This window comes from Gymnodraco acuticeps, unplaced genomic scaffold (assembly GCF_902827175.1).
Source record: "Gymnodraco acuticeps unplaced genomic scaffold, fGymAcu1.1, whole genome shotgun sequence".
Lineage (NCBI taxonomy): Eukaryota > Metazoa > Chordata > Actinopteri > Perciformes > Bathydraconidae > Gymnodraco > Gymnodraco acuticeps.
In genome coordinates this window covers 4600294-4627100 of record NW_022990701.1, presented here as the reverse complement: position 1 = coordinate 4627100, position 26807 = coordinate 4600294, and the positions used below count along the sequence as shown (strand labels likewise).

Here is a 26807-nt window from a genome sequence, read left to right as displayed (position 1 = left end):
GATGTCTATGTGCATCTATGTGTGTGTGAAGGTATTGTTGAAGGTGATAATGGACTAGGGGGGGCAAGTGAGCATGCCAAGGTGGGATTGTGTGTGTGTGTGTGTGTGTGTGTGTGTGTGTGTGTGTGTGTGTGTGTGTGTGTGTGTTGTATAAACCTTATAGCCAAGTATAATTCCATTCTTCTGTGCCTGAGGGAGAGGAGACCATTTGAGCAGGATCCTGGTGGAGCTCACTGCCTCTGTCGTCACATTCACAGGGAATCCAGAGGGGACTAGAACGAACACACACACACACACACACACACACACACACACACACACACACACACACAGATTACCAACAGTGGACTATTATGCCACACTGACGAAGTAAGAAACATTATGTTCTGTCATTTTAAGAACACCTGAAAAAAAAGACATTCTTTATCTATATATATTCTTGTTCTTTGTCACAAAGGACTCAAATTGTATGCTGAGCTGATGAAAATGTCTCTAAACCTTCTTTATGTGTTTTTTCAGAGCAGGCGGAAAAATTCCTTTAGTAATTAGATTATTAAATCTCTGGTTTGAGATGGCGCTATGAACGATGCAGAGATTGGTTTTTGAGAGCAATTGAAGGGCCGTCGCAAGCAATCCCGAAACAATTAATAGTTTGGATAGTTGTAATTGCTTATTGCTGCTGGACAGCACGTAACTGAGAAAGAGAAAGACAGAGAGGGAGTGATTGTTTGTGTGTGTGTGTAAGGGAGGAAGAAAAAAACAAACTAACTCACTTTTATGGTCCATGAACTCAATCACTTGAAAGTCACGATTGATTGGATGACAGAATGTATTTATATTTTCTCTTAATTATAATTGATATTGTGTAGTGGGTTTTTTGCCCATATGATATCAACTGGGACTTATTCCTTTAAACAAATCCTCATTTGCAAAGCCATAACCTGCTAATGTCCCTGTGAGCTGGTTGCAAAGGCATACTCTAACAGGGATCTCTGACACACAGCAAAGTACAACGTCACTCTGAACCAATCTTTGATTTTATCTCAATCCTTTCCCCCTCCCTCTCTTTGTCAATCTTCCCCTCACTGAAATATAGGGAAAGTATAAACGGCAGAGAGAGGTGGCAGGATGAGGGGAGACCCAGGGAGGGAATGGGCACTTTAATCCTCACCCATCTTCTACGCTGGTAATACGATATTGGATAGATCTGTTGGTTTTCTGGGAACAGGAAACAGGAGTGAATGAGGTCTGTGTTCTCACCAGATTCTGCAGTGAGTGCAGCGACAGTGTGGCTCCATGGTCCGGATCCTATGGAGTTGTAGGCCTGTATCTGAACCTGGTACTGAGTGAAGGGGTTGAGGCCCTCTACGGTGGTCTCACTGGTCCCCCCTTCTCTCTCCACGTCCTCTGTCCTGTCCTCCCCCTGGCCGTCAGTCCTCCACACACGCAGCCGGTATCCCACGGTCTCGGGACTGCTGTTGAACTCGGTCTCTGGAAGAGGCTGGAGGGCAAACAAAGTGAAAGTGGAGAGTTACAAAATTAAAGAGAGTTAGGGTTAGCAGTCTGATTTGCAATTCAGGGGAGAGCAGTTCGATCCCACCCCCTGCAGTCAACATGTCGAAGTGTCCTTGGGCAAGGTACAGTACTGAACCCCAAATTGCTCCCGTAGGGATGTCTACAATAATTACGTGTATGGGGCATTTTACCGAATTAGTACAAAGTACGGTCCCACAACAAGAAAAACTATTTAACAAAACAATTAAGTATTCAGACATAGATATTTACTAAGAATATGTTATGGTCTATTTAAACACAAGGCATTACATGATATAGTGATAAGCTTAATATATACAAAAACATCATTTATAGGGTACTTTCTATTGGGAAGTAGCTGTCCCCAACCCTGACATCTACATTTCAATTTCTGTAAATAACACTTAAAACATTTTATTTTATTTTGTTGAATGGTGTATTTAGAAGATCTTTATGATTACATTCAAACAGAAGTTGGAATATTTAGATTTATTGTGGGTTTAATCTTTTAACAAAAAAACTATACTCAAATCATGTCCCCAGTTTTCATGTCACTACCGAAACACAAGGGGTTTTAGCCCAATGGCTGAGCCTGGTTTTTAGCCACACCCCTGTAATTTTGACTAGGCAGTGACACTGCATCCCTGTCCCTCATGGCTGAATGGCAAGTAGCTATATCCCATACTTTTGATATAAATCTGTTCCAAAATATGAAAATCGGCGTGTAACCTTAAGAATATTATTAAGAACATATTATCTTCAATTAAGTACACTTTTTCGGGGTTTTATGCAAAGTGTTAGGTTTTTATGTATGTAAACCTCTTCAAAGACGTGTATTCTAGCCATGTACTTGCTAGCATTCTTTAGTTATGCTCAATTTTAGCTAAAATCGTCACTACCGAAACAGTCACTACCGAAACATATGGTTATGTTTCGGTAATTGACATGATCGTTTCGGTAGTGACAAAATGGAATGGTAAGCAGGTAAATCCCATAGTTTTGAAATAAATGTGTTTTAAAGTCTGAAAATCAGTGTGTTACTTTAAAGGTCTCTTTTTTTAGGCATATATTATAGGTCTCAGATATATAAAAAACATGTCTATGAAGTGTTTTGCTCAAAATACCAAACAGATCATGCATTCTAGCCTCATCCCCCTCTATTTCAGTCTGTTACTAAAGTGCTGATTCTGGGTCAGTAGCTTCAAACATTCACACTTCAACACAAGGCATGTTATGAGTTAAGATTAAGCAATAAGGTTGAGGGAATATGATACAACCTTGAGAGCAAAATACTGTGGTCACTACCGAAACACTGGATGTTTTGTAAACAATTAAGTATATTGACTTATCAACTAAAATCATATGATACCGATTGGTTTAATGTATGTTCAATTTCAACAATCATCAACTCTGGAATCAATATGATTAGTATTATGCATGTTACAAAGAAAGTTTGCATTATGAATTGTATTAATTGAACTTTGATTAAAAATTAAATTGCATTGATTTAATTGTGAAAACCCTCAAGAAATATTTGTTAAAATACTATTTAGAGAAGGGAAGGTAAAACAATCTTAACAGGTTGATATAATACTTTTTTACTACAGTGTGGCAGTGTTTCGGTAGTGACCATTTTTGGTAGAGGAAGAACATTCGATATGAAAATCTACGGTTCTTTTACTAGATATGTGTAATTTAGATATGTTACAAAATATATTTGGACCTAACCTCCTCTAGGGGGCTCTGGGGGCATGCTCCCCCGGGAAGATTATTTTTTAAATGTTGAAGTTGAAAGCATCTTGTTTATTAATAACAACTTTTTTTTAATGTCATATAGAATTTTATACCTGTTTACTTTATTCTCTTATTTTTTTATAACTATAATGATCATGTAAAGATGTGCCTTTACCTCACTGGTTGTAGAAAAAGCTTCTTATATTCGTTAGCATAGCTAGCTAACCAGATGCTAATAACAACAAAGTTATTGACTGCCTGTATGATCAGTATGTCAGATGAACAGATCGTCACTGGGCTTACAACTAAGACACAGCCACGCAAAAACTGCGGCATGTGTACGGCTCCTTATGGGTACTGCAATTTTTGGAAGTGCCGGTGTCAGTACCAGATATGTTCTGGTACTGACACCGGAGCGGAGCGGCGTTCTGTTGCTCTCCGTCAGAACTACACCCCAGGCTGCTTCTCAGGTCGACTATTTTCATTTCCTCGCTCCTCGGTCCTCGGTCTCACCGGAAGTTGATTTGCCTGCGCCATCTTGAGTACCGTCCCATGGCTCTTATTTCTGCCGGAGGACCGAGGATCGAGGAGCGAGGAGCGATCATGGAGGAGCGATAACCGAGGAACCACCAGACCATCCTCCGATGAAATCCTCAGATACTCACCCCGCCCCCTTACTGTGTATCGCTCACTGATTGGACGAGGCAGTGCATGCACTGATCTGATGCTTCTTGACATGAGAGCAATACCCCAGCGGAGTGAAGAAAATACATGAACCTCACGGGACACACTCCTCAGTTTATACTGTGTTTTGTTTCAATTCATGTATCATTTAGTTACAAATATGTGATATATCTGAACAACAAAGTGGTCAAACATTTTTTTATTCATTTATTGGAAACATTTTCATGATCGCTTTTTTCGTTTATACATTTTAAGAATGGCGTTTATCTTTTTTGAGAATGACTTCTTATTTTATTTCATGTATTTGGATCTACAACAGATTATACTAATGTTTATGTCAGTAAATGTGCACTAACAGAGACGGGGGTGTTTGTGGAAATAACGGGTACAGAGCTGGCTGCTGCCAGACGAGCAGCTGTGCAGCGTCATCACAAACGGACGTCGCTTCACGTGACGCTCCGGAGGAAAGGACGTCCCATTGCTCTTAAAACTCATTTCCCTGCTTCTCGTGGTTTCCTTGCGTCCCTCCATGCTTCCCTGGTGGGAGGGACTAAACGCAGGGAAACGACGCAAGTGAGGGAAGCAAGGATTTCATTTAATCGACCTGAGAAGCAGCCCCTGTCAGACGAGACATATACCACGTGATGACACGTTAGGCTCGTGTTGTGTTCAAGGACCCTGACCTTGGCCAGGAAAAACAGGTACTCGCTTGTTTAATTTTTTGCGGTCTAGATTTCTTTAATTTTTTTCTTTTTTGCGTGTGTTTATAAATTACCTCGAGGGCCGTACCAAATTGTCTCGCGGGCCGTATATGGCCCGGGGGTCGCAGGTTCCCCACCCCTGATGTATAGGAACCACATCACCTATTGTAACAAGCTGATTTGGAAAATAGCTTTTTAAGGACCTTTAAACATTATAATACACTCTTAAAGGTGGGGTAGGTAAGTTTGAGAAACCGGCTCGAGATAAACTTTTTGTTATATTCCATGGAATGCTCTTAACATCCGATAGCAATGAATTTCTTAAGTGCTTTGACAAAAAATCCATAACAAAATTTCATCTGTGGAAGCCGAGATACTGTAAAAAGTACAACCAATCCGTTTAGCCGGGCCGGCTAAACGGATTGGATTGCCGCCCTGTCTGTCAGCCTTCCATCTCGTGCACGCACAAATGTATCTCGTGCCCTCATTGGGCGTGCCGTCATTGGGCGTGCATTGCAGCAGTACTTCAATGGAGAAGGGTCTAGCCACCGTAGTGTCGTGTCAGGTGGGCGTGTCGTGTAGTGTTGTGTACTGTCCGCGGCCGCAGCTAGACCATATTGCTTCAATGACTCGCCAGCAACAGGCGGCCACTTTCACCAGTCTGCTGCCGTCATGTGTGCGTTCATGTGTGTTGGAGGAGGTGCTCTGTAAGGAAGTCTGAAGGAAGGGGCGGATTCTTTCGGCTGTGTACTTTCAAATTTTAGTGCACTCGAGCCGGTTTCTGAAACTTACCTACCCCACCTTTAAAGTCACAATGTGTACAACACTATGAACTTTGGTACCCTGCAGTGGTAGCCTCAAAATAAGACCCAAAATAGAGTTGGGTCCTGACGACATAAGTGGAATATCGAGTTTAATTCTCCACAATGTGATCCAAGACACCCAAACACACACACTCACAAGTGAGAAGGCATTACGTAGCACTAAAGAATATGGTTATTTATGTGACATGTCTAACTTTAAAGTACTTCCTAAAAACCTTTTACTGTCTTCTCCCCTTTAACATCCCATCTTCTGATCTTTCGCTCTCTGTCATCCTCTTTTACTTCCATCCAATCTAATTTCCTGTCACCCTGCCTCCTTCTCTTGTCCGTACTTTCCTATCATGTGCTTATGCGTCATAGGCTCATGATCAGTGTTCAGAAGAAGTTTTGTTCACAGCAGGTTTTTCCATACACGTTTTAAGCAAACATTTTACAGTGGTAGCTCTCTGCTGCGCTGCGGATAAGGATGTGGAACACTTTAAATACCCCAGTGATTTAGCTCAGCTTAGCATTTAGGAGCCATAATACAGAATGTCACATTAGCTTTATTACCCTTAATATGCAGCTTAGAATAATAGCCTTAGCTAAAACCATTGTGATAGTTCCATTACAGCAGAAAATCTAGCATAGCTCAGGCTGAGCGCAAACATGTAGGTAAAATGCCATTAGCATTCTGCACAGGAAGCCTCATAGCGCCTCAGTGTCTGTGTCTGATTTGACAGGCTCTTTTTCTCATTCCAACTCTTAAATGGAAAATACTCTGCTCTCCATTTATGTTATAATAGAAGATGGGATGGGGGAGTAAAAGAGAGAGGGAGGGAAAGAGAGAGGGACAAAGAGCAAGGAAAAGGAGCGCAAAAGAAAAGACAGTAAGGAGAAAATTACATTGCAGTTTGTGCTGCTAGCAGTCAGAGCGCTGAATGGAAAATGTGACAGATTAGCATTAGCACTGATAACAAGGAGAAACACTGATTATAGGCTGTCAGCCACTCAACCTGTTCAGCCCTGCTGCTGGTGAGTGCACATGCACCTGCATATGTACACATGCACTGATATACAAAAGATGGGCATTCACACATATATGCAGAGCAAAGAAACACAAAGGAAATATCCAGCAGTCAAATTAGCATTATTTGAATGATTATAAAAAGGTAGAGAGAATAAAGTGCTTTCAGGGGAAAGTATGTATCTGCTCTTGTGTGTGCTTCAGTACCTTCCAGTTGAAGCGCAGACTGGTCTGTGTGGCAGACAGCAGGGTGAGGTTAGATGGGTGTGAGTCAGGGGCATCTTGGAGGGTCTGAATCAGCCTGGAGGGGGCACTTATGTTACTGGAGCCGACAATGTTCGCCTGCCGCATCCTGAACCTGGAGAACGGAGAGCTGGAGGTTAAAGGTGCACTCCACGGAATCTACACAGCGAGTTCAGTTCATTTGTAATTTGTCATTTGTAGTACTACTCAGCCTGAAAAAATGGTTGTATGATGTCTACTGCTGCACCCAAGGGTGTGCTCCAAAGTTTGAACAAATGATTGATGATGAATTATCTTGGGGACTTTTTAACTCCTATATGTCAAATTGTTGATAATAGAGATGATATTGAGCTGCCTTTTGGGTGAAATAGGAGTATGCAATATTCATTTGGTGAAGTACGGTATCATGTAGGTCTCCAGTTGGACATTGGGGTTAGGTTCTTTTTTAAAGGTGAGCAGTTGGTGTAATATTTTTGATTACCCTGCGTTACTGTAGAAGCAGTAACTTTATTCACAGTTTCAAGAGTTTTTTTGCTCAATATCACAGAACGACGTAAGGGCGTTTGTGACATGTGTTATTTATTTAACAATTAAAACATATGTTACTGGATAGCATCCTTCAGCTGGAATTCTCCACCAGAGGATTTCTGAAAAGACCACTGGCATTTCATAAGATGTCTGAGTATGCCAAACATTCAGTTAGAAAAAGACACGCGCTTTCACATGCATGCACACGCACTGCACACACACACACAGCACACACACACACACCCACACACACACACACACACACACACACACACACACACACACACACACACACACACACACACACACACACACACACACACACCACACACACACACACACCACACCCACACACAGGCAGAACCAAGTGTCTTTTTTTGCATACATTTAAAGCTTCTATTGAGGTTTTCGAATGAAGCTCCAATCTCTGTGGTCATTTTCTATGACGTCATCATCCTAAAATATATTTTTTTAAATCCACAAACTAAATTCTTAATTTGAGTACATGATTCATTGGATTGAATGAGTACGTTTTTTTTTAAACTTTAATGAATATAACTTAAGAGTGAGCTTCCCTTTTTGTGCAACCAACAGTAGGGCAAGACGTTTTTTGGTTGTAATGAAATAGATGCAGCCATTTGGTTTGATTTATATTAACATCCTAATGCTCTGGAGTTATTGGAAATGTTTGGATCACATGACTTGGAAACAATCTTTCACCACTGGAACCGGGAGTAAAAGCAAATGGTACCGTAGAAATCCAATGTTAATGGCACAGGTACAAATTTGAAGCTTCTTCCTGTTTGGTAAAACCACAAGGGAGTGTGTGTGTGTGTGTGTGTGTTAAAACATGTGGGTGTTCAGAGTGCGTGACAGAGACTACATCTATGAGTTCTGGTCCCTGTATAGGGAGATTGAGAGCACGGCGTAAAGAGGATCTTAAGGCGGGGGTTTGAAACACAGACAAGTGCATCACTTCATCTAATGTCCCAACATAATCCCTGTGAGTGTACAACATGTGCACACACACATTGCGATCCCATTACAGATGAAGGCAGCAATACAGAGAGCAAGAGGCAGAGAGAGACTGAAACATACAGAAAATAAATTGATTGATTTAAAAAAAAAAAAAAGGAGAGAAGAGGAGGAAGTGTTACTGCTGTTCAGTGACGATAGATCACGTTTATAAACTTCAGGCTCCCCACGGCCCTTGAGCAGGGATTAAAGTCTCTCCTCTCTCTTCCTTTCCCTCGTCTCTTCTCCCCTTTAATGCTCTCCGCTGCCCTTCCCACCTTCTCATCACCTTTCTTTTCCCCTGCCCTCATCCTTCTCCCCCCCGCTCCTTCCCTCTAGCTAGTTGCAGGAGGGTAATAAGGATCTGCATGCAGCAGCTGTGAAGGTGCTGACAAACAGAAAAGTCTCAGATGGAACTGCCTCTCCGTGTGTCTGTGTGATTTATCTAACTTCACCTGAGTCTTGCAATACTGCAGAAACTGGCGGAGAGTGAGATGTGTGTGAGTGAGTTTGTGCGGGTGTGTGTGTGTTTGCAAGTGGAAGCATTTGACTGTGTCCTTGTACTTGCGTGTGTGTGTTTGTTGCTAACCTGTACTTGGTGAATGGAGAGAGGTCGGGAATCTCCACACTGTCCGCATCAGGCTGGTTGTCTTTCTGGTAGACAACAGTCCATATGTCCTCCTTTCTATCGTCCTTAACAACCTGTTCAAAAATGATATTGTATGTTATAAGAAAAAGTGGTGCAGTAATGACGTATCTTTGCAGGCTGCCCGAAATGTAAGAAAAAAAGAAGGTCCCGCACCAAAAAAACATCTTGATATTGTTAATTATGCTTTTTAAGTCACGTGACTTTTAACCATATATAGAAGCTTCGGACATTAAGGAGAGGGAAAATACTGTATGTCGTATTACAAAGGTGAACATTTGTTAAGCATGTGTTAACCACAGCTCTTATTTCAGGCATCTGACCACAAACATGTGTGAATACTGTAGGACTTCGAAATCAGGGGGTAGCAAGTTCGAGTCCCACTGCAGTCAGCATCAAGACACTTCACCCCAAATTGTTCCTGTGGGGATTGTCCACAGTACTGAATGTATGTAAGTCGCTTTGGATAAAAGCGTCTAACAAATGACATGTAATGAATACCATTGACTTTGAGAAAAAAGGGAACTGGAAGTGGTAAAATGCTAACTAACTGTTTAAGGACTTAACATTTCCAGCCAAGTTTTACAAAAAGTGTAGAAACACTAACAAGGACACACGCACCTGGCCTTCTACGATCCATTGTGATATGCCAGTCTTGCCATCAGATCCAGGGCGAAACCGGAGTGTTGCTGTGCGAGGGCTGATGTTGGAGATGACTAAGTTAGATGGGGAACCAGGAAGCTCTGCAGATAGAAAACAAACAGAATACTGCTTTATTCAAAGCTACAAGATTAAGATTCAATTTATTGTCATTACGTAGTACAGGTACTATGTAACGAAACGTTTTCTCTGCATTTGACCCATCCTAGTGTTAGGAGCAGTGGGCTGCCATTATGTACGGCGCCCGGGGAGCAGTGTAGGGAACGGTGCCTTGCTCAGGGACACCTCGGTAGCACTTGGTCTTTCCGGGACTTGAACTGGTGACCTTTCAGTTGCCAAGCCAAGTCCCTATGGACTTCGCCACCACCACCAGCAAAGAACAAATAACTACATATAATTGTGCTATCATGCAGCTAGTACTTGCAGGTCACTTTTCTCCATATGCATTAAGCATTTCATGTATTCTTACAGGTAAGTACAATACCATTTTTGGACAAAAACCAGCAGGATTTAGCACTTATAATACTGTTATTTGTGATGTGTGAATACTTGACTGCTGGTGCTGCTGCAGCGAGGTGCTATTAGCATTACATTTGAAATAAAAAGGTTTTGTTCAAGCAGAGAAGGACTGCAGCATCACAGCATGGCACACTCTTTCAAACGGACCAATCAAAAGCAATGAAGAAGAGAAATAATGTTTTATAACGACAGTTCAATGTAGGGATACAAATAGGTTCATTGCCAAAACTCATACAAATAAAACTGCAACATGGCTCATCAGTAAAACACCTGCAATACAAATTGATAACCTGATGAGAAAAGTCCTGTTGCCATTAATGACTCAAATATAAAGGCTTTAAGTTAGAATGAGCCAAGAAAATGCTTCCAGTCCTTTTTAAAAATGTCTATGGGTCCTTGCTTGGCCATGAAAAGGACAATAAGAGATTTGTTACACAGAGGAAAAAGGTACATTTTACTTAAGCACGGCCACTTATGCCACAGCTGAATAGCTCTCTTGGTCAAAGCAATTTAATTCATATTTCCAAGGTCAACAATACAATACAGAGAGATACATCTGAACACCAGTGGAGGCGAGACGTGAATTAAATGCACAGTTCACTAAAATACATCTAAGGCTGTAAATGTTTGAGTATGCAGCAGGGCTCATACATGTGGGTTCATTATTCCTATTCCAACATTGTTCCATCTCCGTGGCAATAGTGAGTAAAAGCTAGGAAACGTGCAAAGTGGCTGACCAGCGGTGGCAGCCTAAATGACACAACCACTCTGGAGAGAAAAGAGAAGCTAAAAACATGTGAGCGTTTGGCTTAGAAACCCCCTCAATCCAGAATGTTTTGTCCATTTCAAGGTGCATCTACAGTATAAGTATAAAAACATGTCCACACAAAGCTGACAAAATACAATTTGTTATCTTCCAGTTCCCATCCTCCCACAAAGAAATGTTATTAAAATGCAGAAAACATCAACTTATTTCTTTTTTTTGTGATGATAACTTCAGGTAAGATAATTACGACAGCGCCTCTTCTTCCTCCGCAGGCTGAGGAGGTTCAATATGGACTCCAGGATACTCTGCAACTTCTACAGGTGCACCATAGAGGGGATCCTGACTGGCTGCATCACGGCCTGGTACGGCAGCTGCACCGACCTCAACCGTAAGGCATTACAGAGGGTGGGGAAAGCTGCCATCCACGGAGGACCTTTACTCCCAGCGGCTCAGGAAGAAATCCCTCCGGATTATAAAAGGCCCCCATCACCCCAGCCACAAACAGTTCTGTCTGCTGCCGTCTGGCAGGCGTTACCGCAGCAACCGGACTAAAACCACCAGACTCACACAGGCAATAAGACTGTGAAACACCTGAACTGTTGAAGCTAAATCTGTGAAACACCTGAACAGTTGAAATAACATCCCTAATATTCATCTGGATGCTACTTAAAAATGATTGAAAAATGATTGATCTATTTACCTATATATCCTATTTCAATAACTTGCATATAGGCTCTTATTGCACCATTTCACTAATTTAAACTATTTTTTGTATTTACTATTTACATTTACTTGCACTATTTTTTTTCTGTTTATCTGTGTTTTGTGTTGCTCTGTTGGAGAAGCCTGTGACACAAGATTTATTTCCCCACGGTGGTGAGTTTTTCTTTTATTGTAAACTGGAATAAATCAAAGTAGAATAATAATACGATTTGTATGCACACTTCAACCAGAACTAAATATTCCAATAAAAGGTTTACAACTCCACCTTTCAAATGCCACACACAATTTACAGCTGGCTCTGAATGGACTTCCTCCCTGACTGCATCGGTCAGGCAGGCAGCACGTTGGACGACTGAGTGTGGGCTTGAATCCTGTTTTTCTTTTTAAATGATGTCCAAACAAATGAAAAACATGACTGCTAGTTTCTGTTAATGAGATTTGCATAATCAAGCATCATCACACTCCACTTTGCTCTAAATTGTTTCACTCATCACAAGCCGAGCACTTCAGACGCTCTCTCCAGCCACTCCTCTCCACTGTGTTGGTTGACACTTTGTATCCCTTCATGTTGTAAGTGCGGCTGTAATCCATCCCGCTGCAGCATCACAAGCATCACATTTGCTGAACATGGCAGAATAAAGATGTAAAGCCAGTGTTTTCAATCAAAGACCGTTTGCTGCAACGTGCCACAACACTGGAGGCATCAGATAGATTATATAGAATATTTGATTTCTTTGTATATCAAAAAGAATACATAACATGACTCAGTTATTATGGAAACCATTGAATATGTATTCCGGATAGAAAGAGGAACATGTGAGCAACAAACGACAAATGATAGCTTTCAGCCACTATTGCTCTGAAAGTGCATGCAGCAAACTTGTAAAGGGTTATAATGTGGACATGTTGATATCAGCTGCCTTGCTCAGATGAATGACAAAACTCTCTCTCTCCATGAATTCATGAATAAATAAACAAGGCAATAATCTATGCTGGGTGGATCTCTCTCTTTCTCTCTCTCTGCTCTTTCTTTAGTTCTTTTTCCTAATATCCAGTCCTCCGTCTTTCCTTCAGTCTTTTGCTTTCATGAATTAATGAATAACTTCAGAATCTAAGAAATGTCTGTATCCATCTTGCTTTCACTTTTTCTGCTTTTATTCATAAATTAGTAATCAGAAAATGTTAGGACAAAAATTCAGCTGTACGAGCAAAGTTGTTCTTTCCTTTTCCTCCTCTTCCTCTCAGTCAATTTCTGAGGGACTAGGTTATTGTGTTCTTCGGATATGCGTTTTCCTCTTTTCTTTCCTTGTTGTGTTTCTCTACTCTTCTTCTTCAGCCGTGCTCTTTGATTGTCTCTTGCCCTTTCTCTCCCATCTCTGCATTCACTCCACATTGCCATTTGCAGTTAATCAGCACTAATAATGATCGTAACTTGGCCTAAGTCCAATCGTGCAAACTCATCATGAACACAAGCATGGCGTGTACATGGAATACACACATTAAACCACACACCAACACGCTCTCAGATAAGCTGTAAATGACTAACTTAGATGTGACTGTGCATGTGAAAGTGTGTGTTGCTTGTGTGGGTGATGATTCATGGATGCACAATAACAGCCACTTATCAGCCTGAGGAAAGACAATGGCATCGAGTGAGATAATAACTCATATTTACTCTGCTACACGAACACAAGAGAGAATCTGAGGGAGTGTTTATTGTACCTGGTGGGACTCCAGTGGAGATGGTGGAGGATGTGACCACGCCACGTCCTGCGCCAGTGAGCGCGGCCACCTGCAGTGTGTACAGTGTGGTGGAGGTGAGGCCAGTCAGCTGGTGCTGCAGGGTGGAGTTTGAGAGTGTACGTTCCACCCGACCCGACTCTACGCCTGGCACTTCCCACCACAACACGTAGCCTGCAGGATGTAGAGCACACACTGGGTTAATAAAGGTGAACATAGACATGAGCGTACATGTGTGCACACAAACACATGCACACGCACACACAGTATAATGAGAGGTTCAGAGCCAAAAAGGAGGAAGAGAGGGAGGGAGGGGTTACTACAGAGAAAATCCCTGTGTGTCCATACGCATCTTCACAGTCATGCATCACACTCCACCACCTTCAATTACGTGTGTGTGTGTGTGTGTGCATGTGTGTGTCTGTCTGTGTGTCTGTGTGTGTGTGTGTGTGGGATGCCACTTGTAGGTAAAGCCCTGAAGAGGGTGAATGGTCCCTCATCTGTCTCTGTGCTCACCTGGAGCTGGACGAAAGCAGGTTGAGGAGAAAAGAGTAAATGTGGAAGGTGACCTCCATTAAATAACTGTTTCCACCCCCCACCCCCCTTACACACAATGTGTAAGCAGTCTGTAAAGCCATTGCATCCTGATGCTGTTACACTGTGATCTTGTTGTGTAGGTGCCTGATGAATGTCCGGCATGGTCGACAGCACACACATACATACGTACATAATGTATGCATACAGACACACGCACACAAAATTTAGTGTAATCGCATAATTCACAGCACCATTCTTTGAACAGAGCTGTGGACGAGCTGAGGCGAAAAAGATTTTGGGAGAAAAGTGCCGTAAGCTCTGTGATGCGCCACACAAACAACCACCCTGGGTGTTGGGATGCGTGGGATGAGGGCATGTTGGAGATAATGTGAGAAGACAAGCTGCAGAGAGAAGGGATTAGCTGATGATGAATCAGTTGTACACACACACAGTGTCGGAGACAAGGGGTTTTATTTAGACACTAAATAAAAGACTAAGTGAAGATTTCTGAAGAAAATATAAAAGTTTTAGGCTTCCTTGCTCACTGCTGCCTCAAGGGGATGCTTGCCGCTTTTTCAGTTCAATTTGTTATTCTACACACTGTTTTGGTCCACCTGTGAAGAATCCTTTTTAATTGGAAACACTGGGCACATAATGTTTTATCATTGTGCATTTTATTTTCTGGCAAAAACATACTACCTTAATTTAAGCTCATTTTACCACAGCTGTTAGTGGGACTGAAAATAATGTCTTAAAATTAAAGTTTCTTGATTATAGAAGAAAGATGGAGGTGGTGGAGGAATGCATGAGTGAAAATGCTTTTACCGGTGATGATGCCGTTCTTATCTTGAGGCTCTGCCCAGCTGACTCTGAGAGACGTGTCCAGGATTGCAGTGAAGCTCAGGTGACGAACAGGTCCAGGTGCTGGAAAAAACATACATCAGATTTAATGAGTAATATTTTAATGAAATCAGCAGTACGGTTTTAGGAAATCATGCCATCCACACGAAGCACACAAACCCATTGTATATGCAGCCCATTACTTTCTGCCCTTCAACTCCACACACCACCTCCTAATCACGTCAGCATTGACCACCATGCACACACATGCAGTCAGGTGCAAGCATGCCTGTCATTTCTCATTTCATGTAGTGCTCTCTAACCACTCTCCCTGCAGAGCGATTAAGCTATTCATCTGAGACATTCAATAACACTCACACACACACATACACACACACACACACACACACACACACACACACACACACACACACACACACACACACACACACACACACACACACACACACACACACACACACACACACACACACACACACACACACACACACACACACACACACACAAAAAGCTATCATCAAGCAAGAATTACACCCACCGTTAACCCTGAAACCCGCCCAGCACCCAATCAATACCAGTCCATGGTGCTGTGAGAGTGTGTGTGTGTGTGTGTGTGTCTTCTAATATCCCTTTCCCACTCGATAATTGCTGGTTGGTAATAATTGCTTGTCGGTCTGGCTATAGGCTATTGTGTTTATTTGATGGTGCGACTGTGTGCATGTGTACTTGCAACTGAGAGTGGCAGCTATTGTGTTTATCCATGGAACAGTAGGCTATAAATACCAGTATGCCTGGAAACATAGAAATTATTTCCCTTTAAAAAGAGAAAGTCGGAAAAAAAGGGGGGGCAGCTAAGAACAAAAAGATTAAAAAGTAGACTAAAGAAAGTATGAGCCTGAGAGAAAACATTGTGTTCACAGCTGTGACTCACACTGATAGAAAACAGCTGGACTGAACGCAGAGCAAATCAAAACACTTTCATTATTATTCACAGGAGAGGCTGATGGCGTTCTTTTTGTTCTGGCTTTATTCACATTGAAGCATGAGTGGGTGTGTGGGTGTGTGTGTGTGTGTGTGTGTGTGTGTGTGTGTGTGTGTGTGTGTGTGTGTGTGTGTGTGTGTGTGTGTGTACTCACTGTCCTCGTGTGTCTGCAGCAGAATGGGGGAGCTTCTGGGGCCGTCTCCAGGTGTTGTGAAGCAGAGGGTGGAGCCAAAGTACCAGTTGAATTTCTTCAGTCCGCTGACCAATCCCGTGTGGCGAGAACCGGGGTAGTCCGGGGTGATGGTTACCACGATAACCTCCTCTGGAGACTTCTCTGGCCACACCAGCAGCTGTGTTGAGTGAGAGAGATGGTTAGTGGAGATGTCTAGGTCAGTAGCTGCAGTAGCTCAGTCTGTAGTGACTTGTCTTGGGTCGCTGGTTCAAGTCCCAATACGATGTGTCCTTGAGCAATGCACCAAATCCACAACTGCTCTATGGCGCCATACAACATGACAGTTTGCTCTGACACCGCTCCATAAAGAAGATGCATGTGTTTGAGCATGTGTGTATTCAGACCTCATGTGTATAGGTCCTGTGCATGTGTGTACTTGTACTGTCTATGTTCATACTAACAGACCACAGAAAGTGGCTGCTTCTTCTTAAATAATCCATCAGTTATGAGTTTGTTGCACAGTATATATTGCAGCTATCATATACACATTGATTCATCGTTTATTTTTTGGAATAGTCTTTCCAACACTTGGTGGAGTTTGTGTGCAGCGAGGCGAACATTTGGAAGTGATAGGATGAACACACAGTTAATGACCATAATATTATTATACTTAAAAGCCTTGCAAGCTACATAATTTGTGCGTATTTAGTTCACATGTCTAAACTAATGTTTCACACATTGACTTTAAGTTGCACTAGTCAGTCATTTATTTTGTTTAGTCATTATTTTAATCAAGCAGTATTAGCTTGAGGCTACCAGGTCCAAACATTGTTATTCAGGCTGCGTTTCTGAGACAAAACTTCGTACCAGTTCGAGTTATTGTGAATCTTCTTATGAATCAGGCTGATTCCCATGGGTTTATGTCATTAAAGTTTAAAATTGCAAATGCCAATGCTATTTACACATTTTCAAAATGGCAAAACAATAGTCATGTTTCATTTCAGCTAAAAGCTTTCTGCGCTCCAAATATATTAAAATGTAAGCATTTATTTACGTATGAATTTAGCACTTTACATAAATTCCTGCCAAGAGGCCATTATCAGTCATAACAGCATCTGAAGTTTGATTATTAGTATGACTAAAGGCCTAATGAAAAGTGAATTTGCCTGTATTGTGAGCCTTGATTCATATTCAGAACCACACTAGTTTGGTTTGCATTAATGCTTTATACACAAAAACAACAGGGAAAAGCACACACTTACATATTCATAATGAGAGATAAGCCATGGGCAAAACTGTGATGTGGCACAATATTTATAGTTCCTAGTTAGACATTAACTGGCTAAGATGTGAAGTTTTCATCAGAATAATGCAGTGCAATGGGTTAGAGGTAAGCAAAAGAGCTGTTTATACAAAAGCTGCATTTAATTATAGAATTTAACATGTTTTTTTAATAGCGGACTGTTGGTTAGACATTTACATTCATTAGCAGTGCGTTGCCATCGGGATGCAAAGCAAAGCCTCTGTTTGTTTCTGAAAACGCTGACCTATGCACATTGTCTGAATACTGTGTGTTCCCAATGCTTTGCAAACACCACCACCGTTCAATCTGTTGTCTTACATCTTCACTGTGTTGTCAGCTACAGTGCATCCGGAAAGTATTCATACCCCTTAACTTTTTTCTCATTTTGTTATGTTACAGCCTTATTTCAAAATGGATTAAATTATTTATTTTTCTCAACATTCCACACATTCCATTCCATTCCCATAATGATAAATAGAAAACGTTTTTAATGTGCGCAAATGTGTTAAAAATAATCAAATTAAATATCACATGTACATAAGTATTCACACCCTTTGCTTTGACACTGAAAATTGAGCTCAAGTGCCTCCCGTTTCCACTGATCCTTGAGATGTTTCTATAACTTGACTGGAGTCCACCTGTAGTAAATTCAATTGATTGGACATGACTTGGAAAGAAACACACCTGTCTCTATGAGGTCCGACAGTTGACAGTGCATATCAGAGCACAAACCAAGTCATGAGGTCCAAGGAATTGTCTGTAGACCTCAGAGACAGGATCAAGGCACAGATCTTGGGAAGGGTACAGAAAAATGTCTGTAGCATTGAACGTCCCAAGGAGCACAGTGGTTTCCATCATTTGCAAATGGAAGATGTTTGAAACCACCAGGGCTTTTCCTAGAGCTGGCCGCCCAAACCAAACTGAGCAATGGGGGAGAAGGGCCTTAGTCAGAGAGGTGACCAAGAACCCGATGGTCACTGACGGCGCTCCAGTGTTCCTCTGTGGAGATGGGAGAACCTTCCAGAAGGACAACCATCTGTGCAGCACTCCACCAATCAGGCCTTTATGGTAGAGTGGCCAGAAGGAAGCCACTCCTCAGTAAAAGGCACATGAAAGCCCACATGGAGCACGTCCTAGAGGACTCTCAGACCATGATAAACCAAATAGTTTGGTCTGATGAAACCAAATTTGGCCTGAATGCCAAGCATCATGTCTGTCTGGAGGAAACCAGTCACCGCTCATCACCTGGCCAACACCATCCCTACAGTGAAGCATGGTGGTGGCAGTATCATGTTGTGGGGATGTTTTTCAGCAGCAGGAACTGGGAGACCAGTCAGGATCAAGGGAAAGATGAATGCAGCAATGTACAGGGAGATCCTTGATGAAAACCTGCTCCAGAGAGCTCTGGACCTCAGACTGGGGCGAAGGTTCACCTTTAAACAGGACAATGACCCGAAGCACACAGCCAAGATAACAAAGGAGTGGCTTCAGGACAAGTCTGTGAATGTTCTTGAGTGCCTCAGCCAGAGCCCAGACTTGAACCGGATTGAATATCTCTGGGGAGATCTGAAAATGGCTGTGTGCACCGACGCTTCCCATCCAAGCTGATGGAGCTTGAGACAATCTGCAAAGAAGAATGGGAGAAACTGCCCAAAGATAGGTGTGCCAAGCTTGTAGCATCATACTGAAGAAGACTTAAGGCTGTTATTGCTGCCAAAGGTGCTTCAACAACGTATTGAGTAAAGGGTGTGAATACTTATGTTTATGTGATATTTGAGTGTTTTATTTTTAATTCATTTGCAAAAATAATTCAAAAACGTTTTTCACTTTGTCATTATGGGGTATTGTGTGTAGAATGTTGAGAAAATAAATGAATTTAATCCAAATTGAAATAAGGCTGTAACATACAAACATGTGGAAAAAGTGAAGGGGTATGAATACTTTCTGGACTCACTGTATGTCCTCTTTCATCTGGTCTGATTCTCTGCACAGTAAATGATGTAACAGAATAGTAACCAACGCTGTTGATTAGGCAACAGGCTTGTTTCTGTATGCAGTGTTACTGATGGCATACAGAGCGTGACCCACACTCATTTTCTCCACACTGTCCTTGTACGGCATGAATTCCTATTATCACAACGGCAGCGATGTGCGAAAACTTGTACGTGAGGTCAATCTTTACTTTGATGAATAATACAAAAAACTTGATGAGATTCAGTTGTCCTTACTGAACAGGACAATCTTCTGCTGCATCGTAAACCAAGACACCGATATATCAAAATATAGTTAAAGTTAATTTAATCAGCTTTGTGCAGTATTTCCTATACACAACCCATTATTACGTATAATCACGTTGACAGGAAGGAGGCCAAACAATGTGGTGGGTAACCTTTGGTCCAGACTATTAACCATGAGCTTTTGAAACATCATCATGCCCTTCATCTCATCCTCACCTTCAGACAGGCGCTTCTCATAAAGCAAAGTGTTCAGGACTCCCACGCTTCTCAAAATACCAAACCACAACCATCAAAACAATGCAACAATCATACGTTCATAAGTCCTATAGTTTCAAATGAAGTCCAAATCTCCAAAACTTGAATAATGTGTCAGTTAATATATATGCCCAATTTGCCCATAAATAGTCTTCTTAGGGGGAAAAACAAGAAGCATTAGGATACCATATCTATATTGCATGGATGTAGTTATAGCTATTAACCGTATACACTGTCAGTTCTATTTCGTCCCTACTGACCGCCAGAGGCGGTGCTTTAAGCACTGGATATGTCCATCGCGCGCATGCGCAGCTCGAGTACCAATAACAACAAAGTCACCTGTGACCCACGTGACACCGGCTATATCAGCCGGTGTCGTCAGAGGATCTGTTCCTTTCATCTTCTCGCTGCGCGAGGGTACAGTGGCTACATTTTTGTAGCCTACAGCGTTCAGGTTTGAACGTTTGATCTGAGGGATTTCTCTGCAAGCAGCTGGCCGCGTGCAGCTTCGTGACTGACAGTCGGAGCTACGGGTCGTTAACGCGTCCTCCAGGAGCTGTGGACGAATGTGCGCTGTGCAGAGCCTCGACAGACAGGTTGGTGTCAGCTTGTTGCTGGTGATGGCTGTGTCCCCGCACCCTCTCCCAGCCAAGTTGTCCTGATTGCTGTCTTATATTTTGTTTAAATTGGACTTTCTGGTGACGACAGTGTTCCCGCTTCCTCTCCCATAAAGTTGCCCTTATGCTCTTTTGAAAGTTCTGCTTGTGGCATTGTGCCCGAGCTATCATTAGCATTTGAGTCCCAGCTTTGGCTGTGTCCCTCATTCAATTTAGTATGGAAAGCCCAGAGTGTCATATTTTAAACCCGTTTTTCGTTTAGATGCAGAGAGTAAGGTAAGTACTTTCTATTTCTTAGAAGCTATTATCTGGTCTTAACATTTGTGTTCTGACTTGGTCGCTTGATTGTTAGCAGAAGCCGCTTGGCTAACACCTTGCTGTTAAGCTTAACTATTAACTCAGCCGGTGAGGGCAGCGCTCCCGCTCCCGGTAACATAGGGTTTGATTGCAGTAGCGCTAGATCGTTGTATTACTGCTCCTAGTACTATACTCCTACTCCTAGCACTAGGATGATATGCAGAGAACATCTTCACTGCGGGTGCTGTGTGCTCCGCATGTGCGGTTACTACTGTAACCATGGCCTACGGTTCTATGCGGGCTGTTCTCTTTCTTAGAAGCTAATTATCTGGTCTTAACATTGTGTTCTGACTTGGTTGCTTGATTGTTAGCAGCAGCCGCTTGGCTAACACCTTGCATGTACTGTTAAGCTTAATTATTTAACTCAGCCGGTGAGGGCAATGCTCTCGCTCCCGCTCCCGGTAAACGCATGGTATGGTTGCAGTAGCGCTATATCGTTGTATTTACTGCTCCTAGTACTAGACTCCTAGCACTAGGACGATATGCAGAGAACAATCTTCACTGTGTGTGCTGTGTGCTCTGCATGTGTGGCCATTAAGGAGGATTTCATCCTCCCAATATTATATTATCTAGTGGGCAGCCGTTTGGCTGACACTTTTAGGCACCGGCCACAGTTACTACTGTAACTAAGGTTCTAAGCCGTAAGTACTGGCCATAATTACTACTGTAACTACGGTTCCAAGCCGTGTAAGTACTGGCCATAGTCAATACCGTAACTACGGCTCTATGCTGTGTAAGTACTGGCCATAGTTGTAAGAGAATATTTTCATCTGATCTGTTTATAGAGTTTCTTATTGTTTTATAGAATCTGTGATACTGCAAACATCTGCTTGTAGTCAGTCAAAGACCCCTGTGTAGGTTGAGGCTTGTCTGGATCTCTTTGAGACAATTAGACTATTGTCTCACATCTGCTACTAATTAGGTATACGCCGGCTTTCTGGGAGCCCGCCTCTCCTCGTGTTGGTTAGATGTTTTGTGTCTTTTGGGGCAGAGATTACCTTGGTGGAGCACAAGGACAGTGTGAAACTAGGATGATTTCCCGGCCGTATGTAATTGTCTGTCTCTCAATAAATATCAGTGTATCTACAGGCGAATCCAGTTTCCCTCATTTGATGATGCGCTCAACATTGCTGCAAAGAAGTTTTTACTTCACAATAGTTACTACTGTAACTACGGTTTTAAGCCGTAAGTACTGGCCATAGTTACTACTGTAACTACGGTTCCAAGCCGTGCAAGTACTGGCCATAGTCAATACCGTAAACGGCTCTATGCTGTGTAAGTACTGGTCATAGTTACTACTGTAACTACGGATCCAAGCCATGTAAGTATTGGCCATAGTTACTACTGTAACTACGGTTCCAAGCCGTGCAAGTACTGGCCAGAGTTACTACTGTAACTACGGCTCTATGCTGTGTAAGTTCTGGCCATAGTTACGACTGTAACTACGGTTCTAAGCCGTGTAAGTACTGGCCATAGTTACTACTGTAACTACGGTTATATGCCGTGTGAGCACTGGCCATGGTTACTGCTGTAACTACGGCTCTGTGCTGTTCTCTTCTTTAGAAGCTAGTTATCTGGTCTTAAACATGTGTGTTATTTGACTTGATCTCGCTTGATCGTTAGCAGCAGCTGCTCGGCTAACGTCTTGCGTGTGTACTGTTAAGCTTCTTTATTTTACCCAGCTAGGTGAAGGCAGTGCTCTCACTCCCGCTCCCTCTACCGGTAATGCGGATGTAGCTACATCCCTTTTTCTGTTCGGTGAGTAGTAGCACCGCTCTACTCTTCCCGTTCAGCAGGTAGCTGGTGAAGGCTGTGTTCCCGCACCCGCTCCCGGTTACGCTGCATCTGGCATTCGTCTCTAACTCAACCAGTGAAGGCAGTGTTCTCGCCCCCGCTCCTGGTAGACGCTGAACTGCCTCGCTTTTCCGTTAAGCAGGTAGCCGGTGAAGGCTGTGTTCTCGCACCCGCTCCCGGTTACGCTGCATCTGGCATTCGTCTCTAACTCAACCAGTGAAGGCAGTGTTCTTGCCCCCGCTCCTGGTAGACGCTGAACTGCCTCGTTTTTCCGTTAAGCAGGTAGCTGGTGAAGGCTGTGTTCCCGCACCCGCTCCCGGTTACGCTGCATCTGGCATTCGTCTCTAACTCAACCAGTGAAGGCAGTGTTCTTGCCCCCGCTCCTGGTAGACGCTGAACTGCCTCGTTTTTCCGTTAAGCAGGTAGCTGGTGAAGGCTGTGTTCCCGCACCCGCTCCCGGTTACGCTGCATCTGGCATTCGTCTCTAACTCAACCAGTGAAGGCAGTTCTCGCCCCCGCTCCTGGTAGACGCCAAACTGCCTCGTTTTTCCGTTAAGCAGGTAGTCGGTGAAGGCTGTGTTCCCGCACCCGCTCCCGGTTACGCTGCTTCTGGCATTCGTCTCTAACTCAACCAGTGAAGGCAGTTCTCGCCCCCGCTCCTGGTAGACGCCAAACTGCCTCGTTTTTCCGTTAAGCAGGTAGCCGGTGAAGGCTGTGTTCCCGCACCCGCTCCCGGTTACGCTGCATCTGGCATTCGTCTCTAACTCAACCAGTGAAGGCAGTGTTTTCGCCCCCGCTCCTGGTAGACGCTGAACTGCCTTGTTTTTCTGTTAAGCAGGTAGCTGGTGAAGGCTGTGTTCCCGCACCCACTCCCGGTTACGCTGCATCTGGCATTCGTCTCTAACTCAACCAGTGAAGGCAGTGTTCTCGCTCCCGCTCCTGGTAGACGCGGAACTGCCTTGTTTCTCCGTTAAGCAGGTAGCTGGTGAAGGCTGTGTTCCTGCACCCGCTCCCGGTTACGCTGCATCTGGCATTCGTCTCTAACTCAACCAGTGAAGGCAGTTCTCGCCCCCGCTCCTGGTAGACGCCAAACTGCCTCGTTTTTCCGTTAAGCAGGTAGCCGGTGAAGGCTGTGTTCCCGCACCCGCTCCCGGTTACGCTGCATCTGGCATTCGTCTCTAACTCAACCAGTGAAGGCAGTGTTTTCGCCCCCGCTTCTGGTAGACGCTGAACTGCCTTGTCTTTCCGTTAAGCAGGTAGCTGGTGAAGGCTGTGTTCCCGCACCCGCTCACGCTGCATCTGGCATTCGTCTCTAACTCAACCAGTGAAGGCAGTGTTCTCGCCCCCGCTCCTGGTAGACGCTGAACTGCCGTGTTTATTAATCCAGCCAGGTGAAGGCAGTGCTCTCGCTACCGCTCCCTCTGCCGGTAACGTGGGTGTAATTACATCCCTCTTTCTGTTCGGCGAGTAGCAGCAACGCTCTACTCTTTCCATTAAGCAGGTAGCTGGTGAAGGCTTTGTTCCCGCACCCGCTCCCGGCTACGCTGCATCTGGCTACCTACAGAATGGCTCATTCATGTAGCGCCTGTATGGCTTCTTTTGAGCCCGAGGACGGCCACGACCGCTGCCCCTCCTGCCTTGGCCGCCTCTGGCGGTCAGTGGGGATGAAATGTGAGCATCTGAGGGAGGTTCTCACGGTAAACGCCTGCATGAGCTGTAGCTGCATGCCTCGGGCGCTCAGAGTGGCTAGAATCACTGAGGTGGAATGTCTGGCAGCAGCCAACAGACACCTCTCCTTGTCACATCCTCCTCCAGATCAATTCGGCCATTCCCGGCGACTTGAGGGAGCGATGGCTATGTGTGCTCCCCCCAATAGAAGGACTAGAAACAGGCTGTCCTCTAAAGTGGATCGGCTAGCTGCCGATAGGGGCATGATGAAGTCGCCTCTTGGCCCTTCAGCCTGGGCCCGGTGTAGGGGCTGCTAGCGGGCCGCCTGTCCCCCCCCCCCCCCTTCAGTTGGCGCACCTCCTTCGGCTGACGCACCTCCTTCGGTTGACGCACCTCTGTATGAGGATGCCTTGTCGCTGGTACAGACTCGTCGCCAGGTTTCGCTGGCCCAGTCACCACTAACGGAGGCATGTAGGAGAGTCCTCCGTAGCGTACCAGTTGAGCCAGGGGAGCTGTTTAGGTCAGCTGCCCTGGAGGCACTGGAGCGTGCCGCCCAAGCTAGGCAGACCAGGCAGCAGCTCTCGGGTCTTCGCAGACCTGTGCCCACTCCCAGCAGGCCCAGGGGCCGCTCTAGCAGCCGCACTCAGCCGCCGGATTACAGGGGTGGTCTGCAGAGGTCTTAGCGGCGCGACCTAATGACTTTCGTGCCCCAGGTCGCCCGCCTTCCAGGCGGCCTCGTGCCCCACAGCCTTACCGGCGCCCCCCAAGAGGCTCCAGGGGCCGGGGGGCTGGGCCCTGAAATCCCGGGGCGGTCGTCGGCTGCTTTCCCAGCAGCAGCTCAGTTACTGGGCGGTCTGTACTTCCGTCCCTTGGGTGGTTTTCACCTTAACCCAGGGGTACGGACCGCAGCTCCGGCCCCTAGCCTTTGGCTGGGTCTAATTGACAGTCGTCAGCGATCCGGCAGGGGCCCTAGCTCTGGCCCAAGAGTTGGCCGTCCTTCTGTCCAAGGACGCAATCAAGCCAGTAAGACCCTCTGCTTAGCCCAGGGGGTTCTACTCGGCGTACTTTCTCGTGAGCAAGAAAGTCGGCGGATTTCGCCCGATCTTGGACCTCAGAGGAATCAACAGATTCCCGAAGGTGCTGCCATTCTATATGCTGACCACTGCATATGCACAGGTGGAGTGGTTTTCAACCATGGACTTGAGGGATTCCTACTTCCACGTGGGCCGGGCAAGATGGTGCCTTATATTCAGTTCCTCCGGCCCTTGGGCAGACTGGCAGCTGCCTCGGCCGCTGGGCCCTTAGGCCCGCTGTCGTTGCGCCCCATGCAGATGTGGCTGAACAGCCTTCACTTGGACGCCAAGTGGCACAGGCAAGTCAGGGTGTCGCAGCATTGCCTCCACTCTCTGTCACGCTGGAGGGGCAGGGCCTATATCCTAGTGGGCGTGCCCATGGGCGCCATCCCATCCCGCCAGGAGACCATCACCATAGGTGCATGTCTCTCAGGGTGGGGTGCAGTGCGGCAGGGCAGGACCGTTCAGGGTCAGCGGTCTGCCCAGGAGAGTGCGCACCAGGTCAACGTGCTAGAGCTTCGGGCTGTGCAGCTTGCACTCACGCACTTTCTACCCCAACTGGGGGGCAAGAATGTGCGTGTTCCTTGGGGACAGCATTGTACGTTGTTGCTTAGACAACAGTCCCTTCTAGATAGTGGACGTTCTCACTCCACTCTGAATTTATGTGGCTGCGATTTCTGCCCAACATGTTCGGGTCGACGGCACCACGGCGGGGTGCCACAGGTCGGTGTCCCTCTTTATGAGAGGGGCTTTACGGCAGCGTCCCCCTAGCACCCCGAGGGCTCCGGCTTGGGACCTGCCCCTGCTGCCAGATGCCCGATCATCTCCTCCCTTCGAGCCCCTGGCCCAGGTGGGGCTTAGGTGGCTGCCCACGAAGGCAGCATTTCTGCTTGCCATAGCCTCAGGGAAGCGAGTCGGGGAGTTGCATGTCCTCTCCATAAACAATACATGCCCGAGGTGGGACTCTCAGGCGTTGCCCTTTGGGCAAATGTGGCATTCCTGCCCGGGGTCCTTCCACAAACCCACTTCAATCAGCCGGCCCAGCTGGCACGCTTTGACATTCAGGAGTACGGCACGTCGAAGTTGCTGTGCCCTGGGGGTGCCCAAAGGGCATATATCAAGGCTACTGCCTGTATACGGCAGTAGGAGCAACTCTTGATTTTGCCCTGGCGGCACTAAAGGAGGTTATGCCCTCTAACCAGTGGCTGCCCCACTGGGTTGTCGATACCATCTCACAGGCTTACGGGGCCAGTGGCCGCCCCCTGCCATCAGGCTGAGATGCCACTCTACAAGGAGCATCTCAACATCTCGGGCTGCCCTGAGGGTGGTGCCCCTGGAGACCATCTGCGCCGCGGCGTCGTGGGCGTCTTCTGGCACATTCTCCAGTTGTCATCAGGTCAATGTCGCCACTCCCCATTCTTTGGGCGTGGTCCTTTTGCCGAGCTCCGCTGTTTCCGCTGGTGAGCAAGGGCTTGGATTCTTCATGACATTGTTGGTATAAGTCATCCAGTGCTTAAAGCACCGCATCTGGCGGTCAGTAGGGACGAAATAGAACGATAGTTACGGCTGTAACTACGGTTCTATGAGTCCCGGATGACCGCCAGAGTTCCCTGTCACTCAGAATTCTTGT

General features: G+C 45.1%; 1 protein-coding gene across 1 annotated transcript in view; it reads right to left on the bottom strand.

Annotated features, from left to right (window-relative positions):
* LOC117556124 (protein sidekick-1-like) overlaps positions 1 to 26807 on the bottom strand; it is a 276166-nt gene that overhangs the window by 45609 nt on the left and 203750 nt on the right. Inside the window, 8 exon segments of the mRNA XM_034231352.1 lie at positions 157 to 272; positions 1261 to 1501; positions 6690 to 6840; positions 8857 to 8969; positions 9535 to 9656; positions 13304 to 13495; positions 14684 to 14782; positions 15856 to 16051. Of these exon segments, the coding sequence (XP_034087243.1) occupies positions 157 to 272; positions 1261 to 1501; positions 6690 to 6840; positions 8857 to 8969; positions 9535 to 9656; positions 13304 to 13495; positions 14684 to 14782; positions 15856 to 16051 (1230 nt within the window).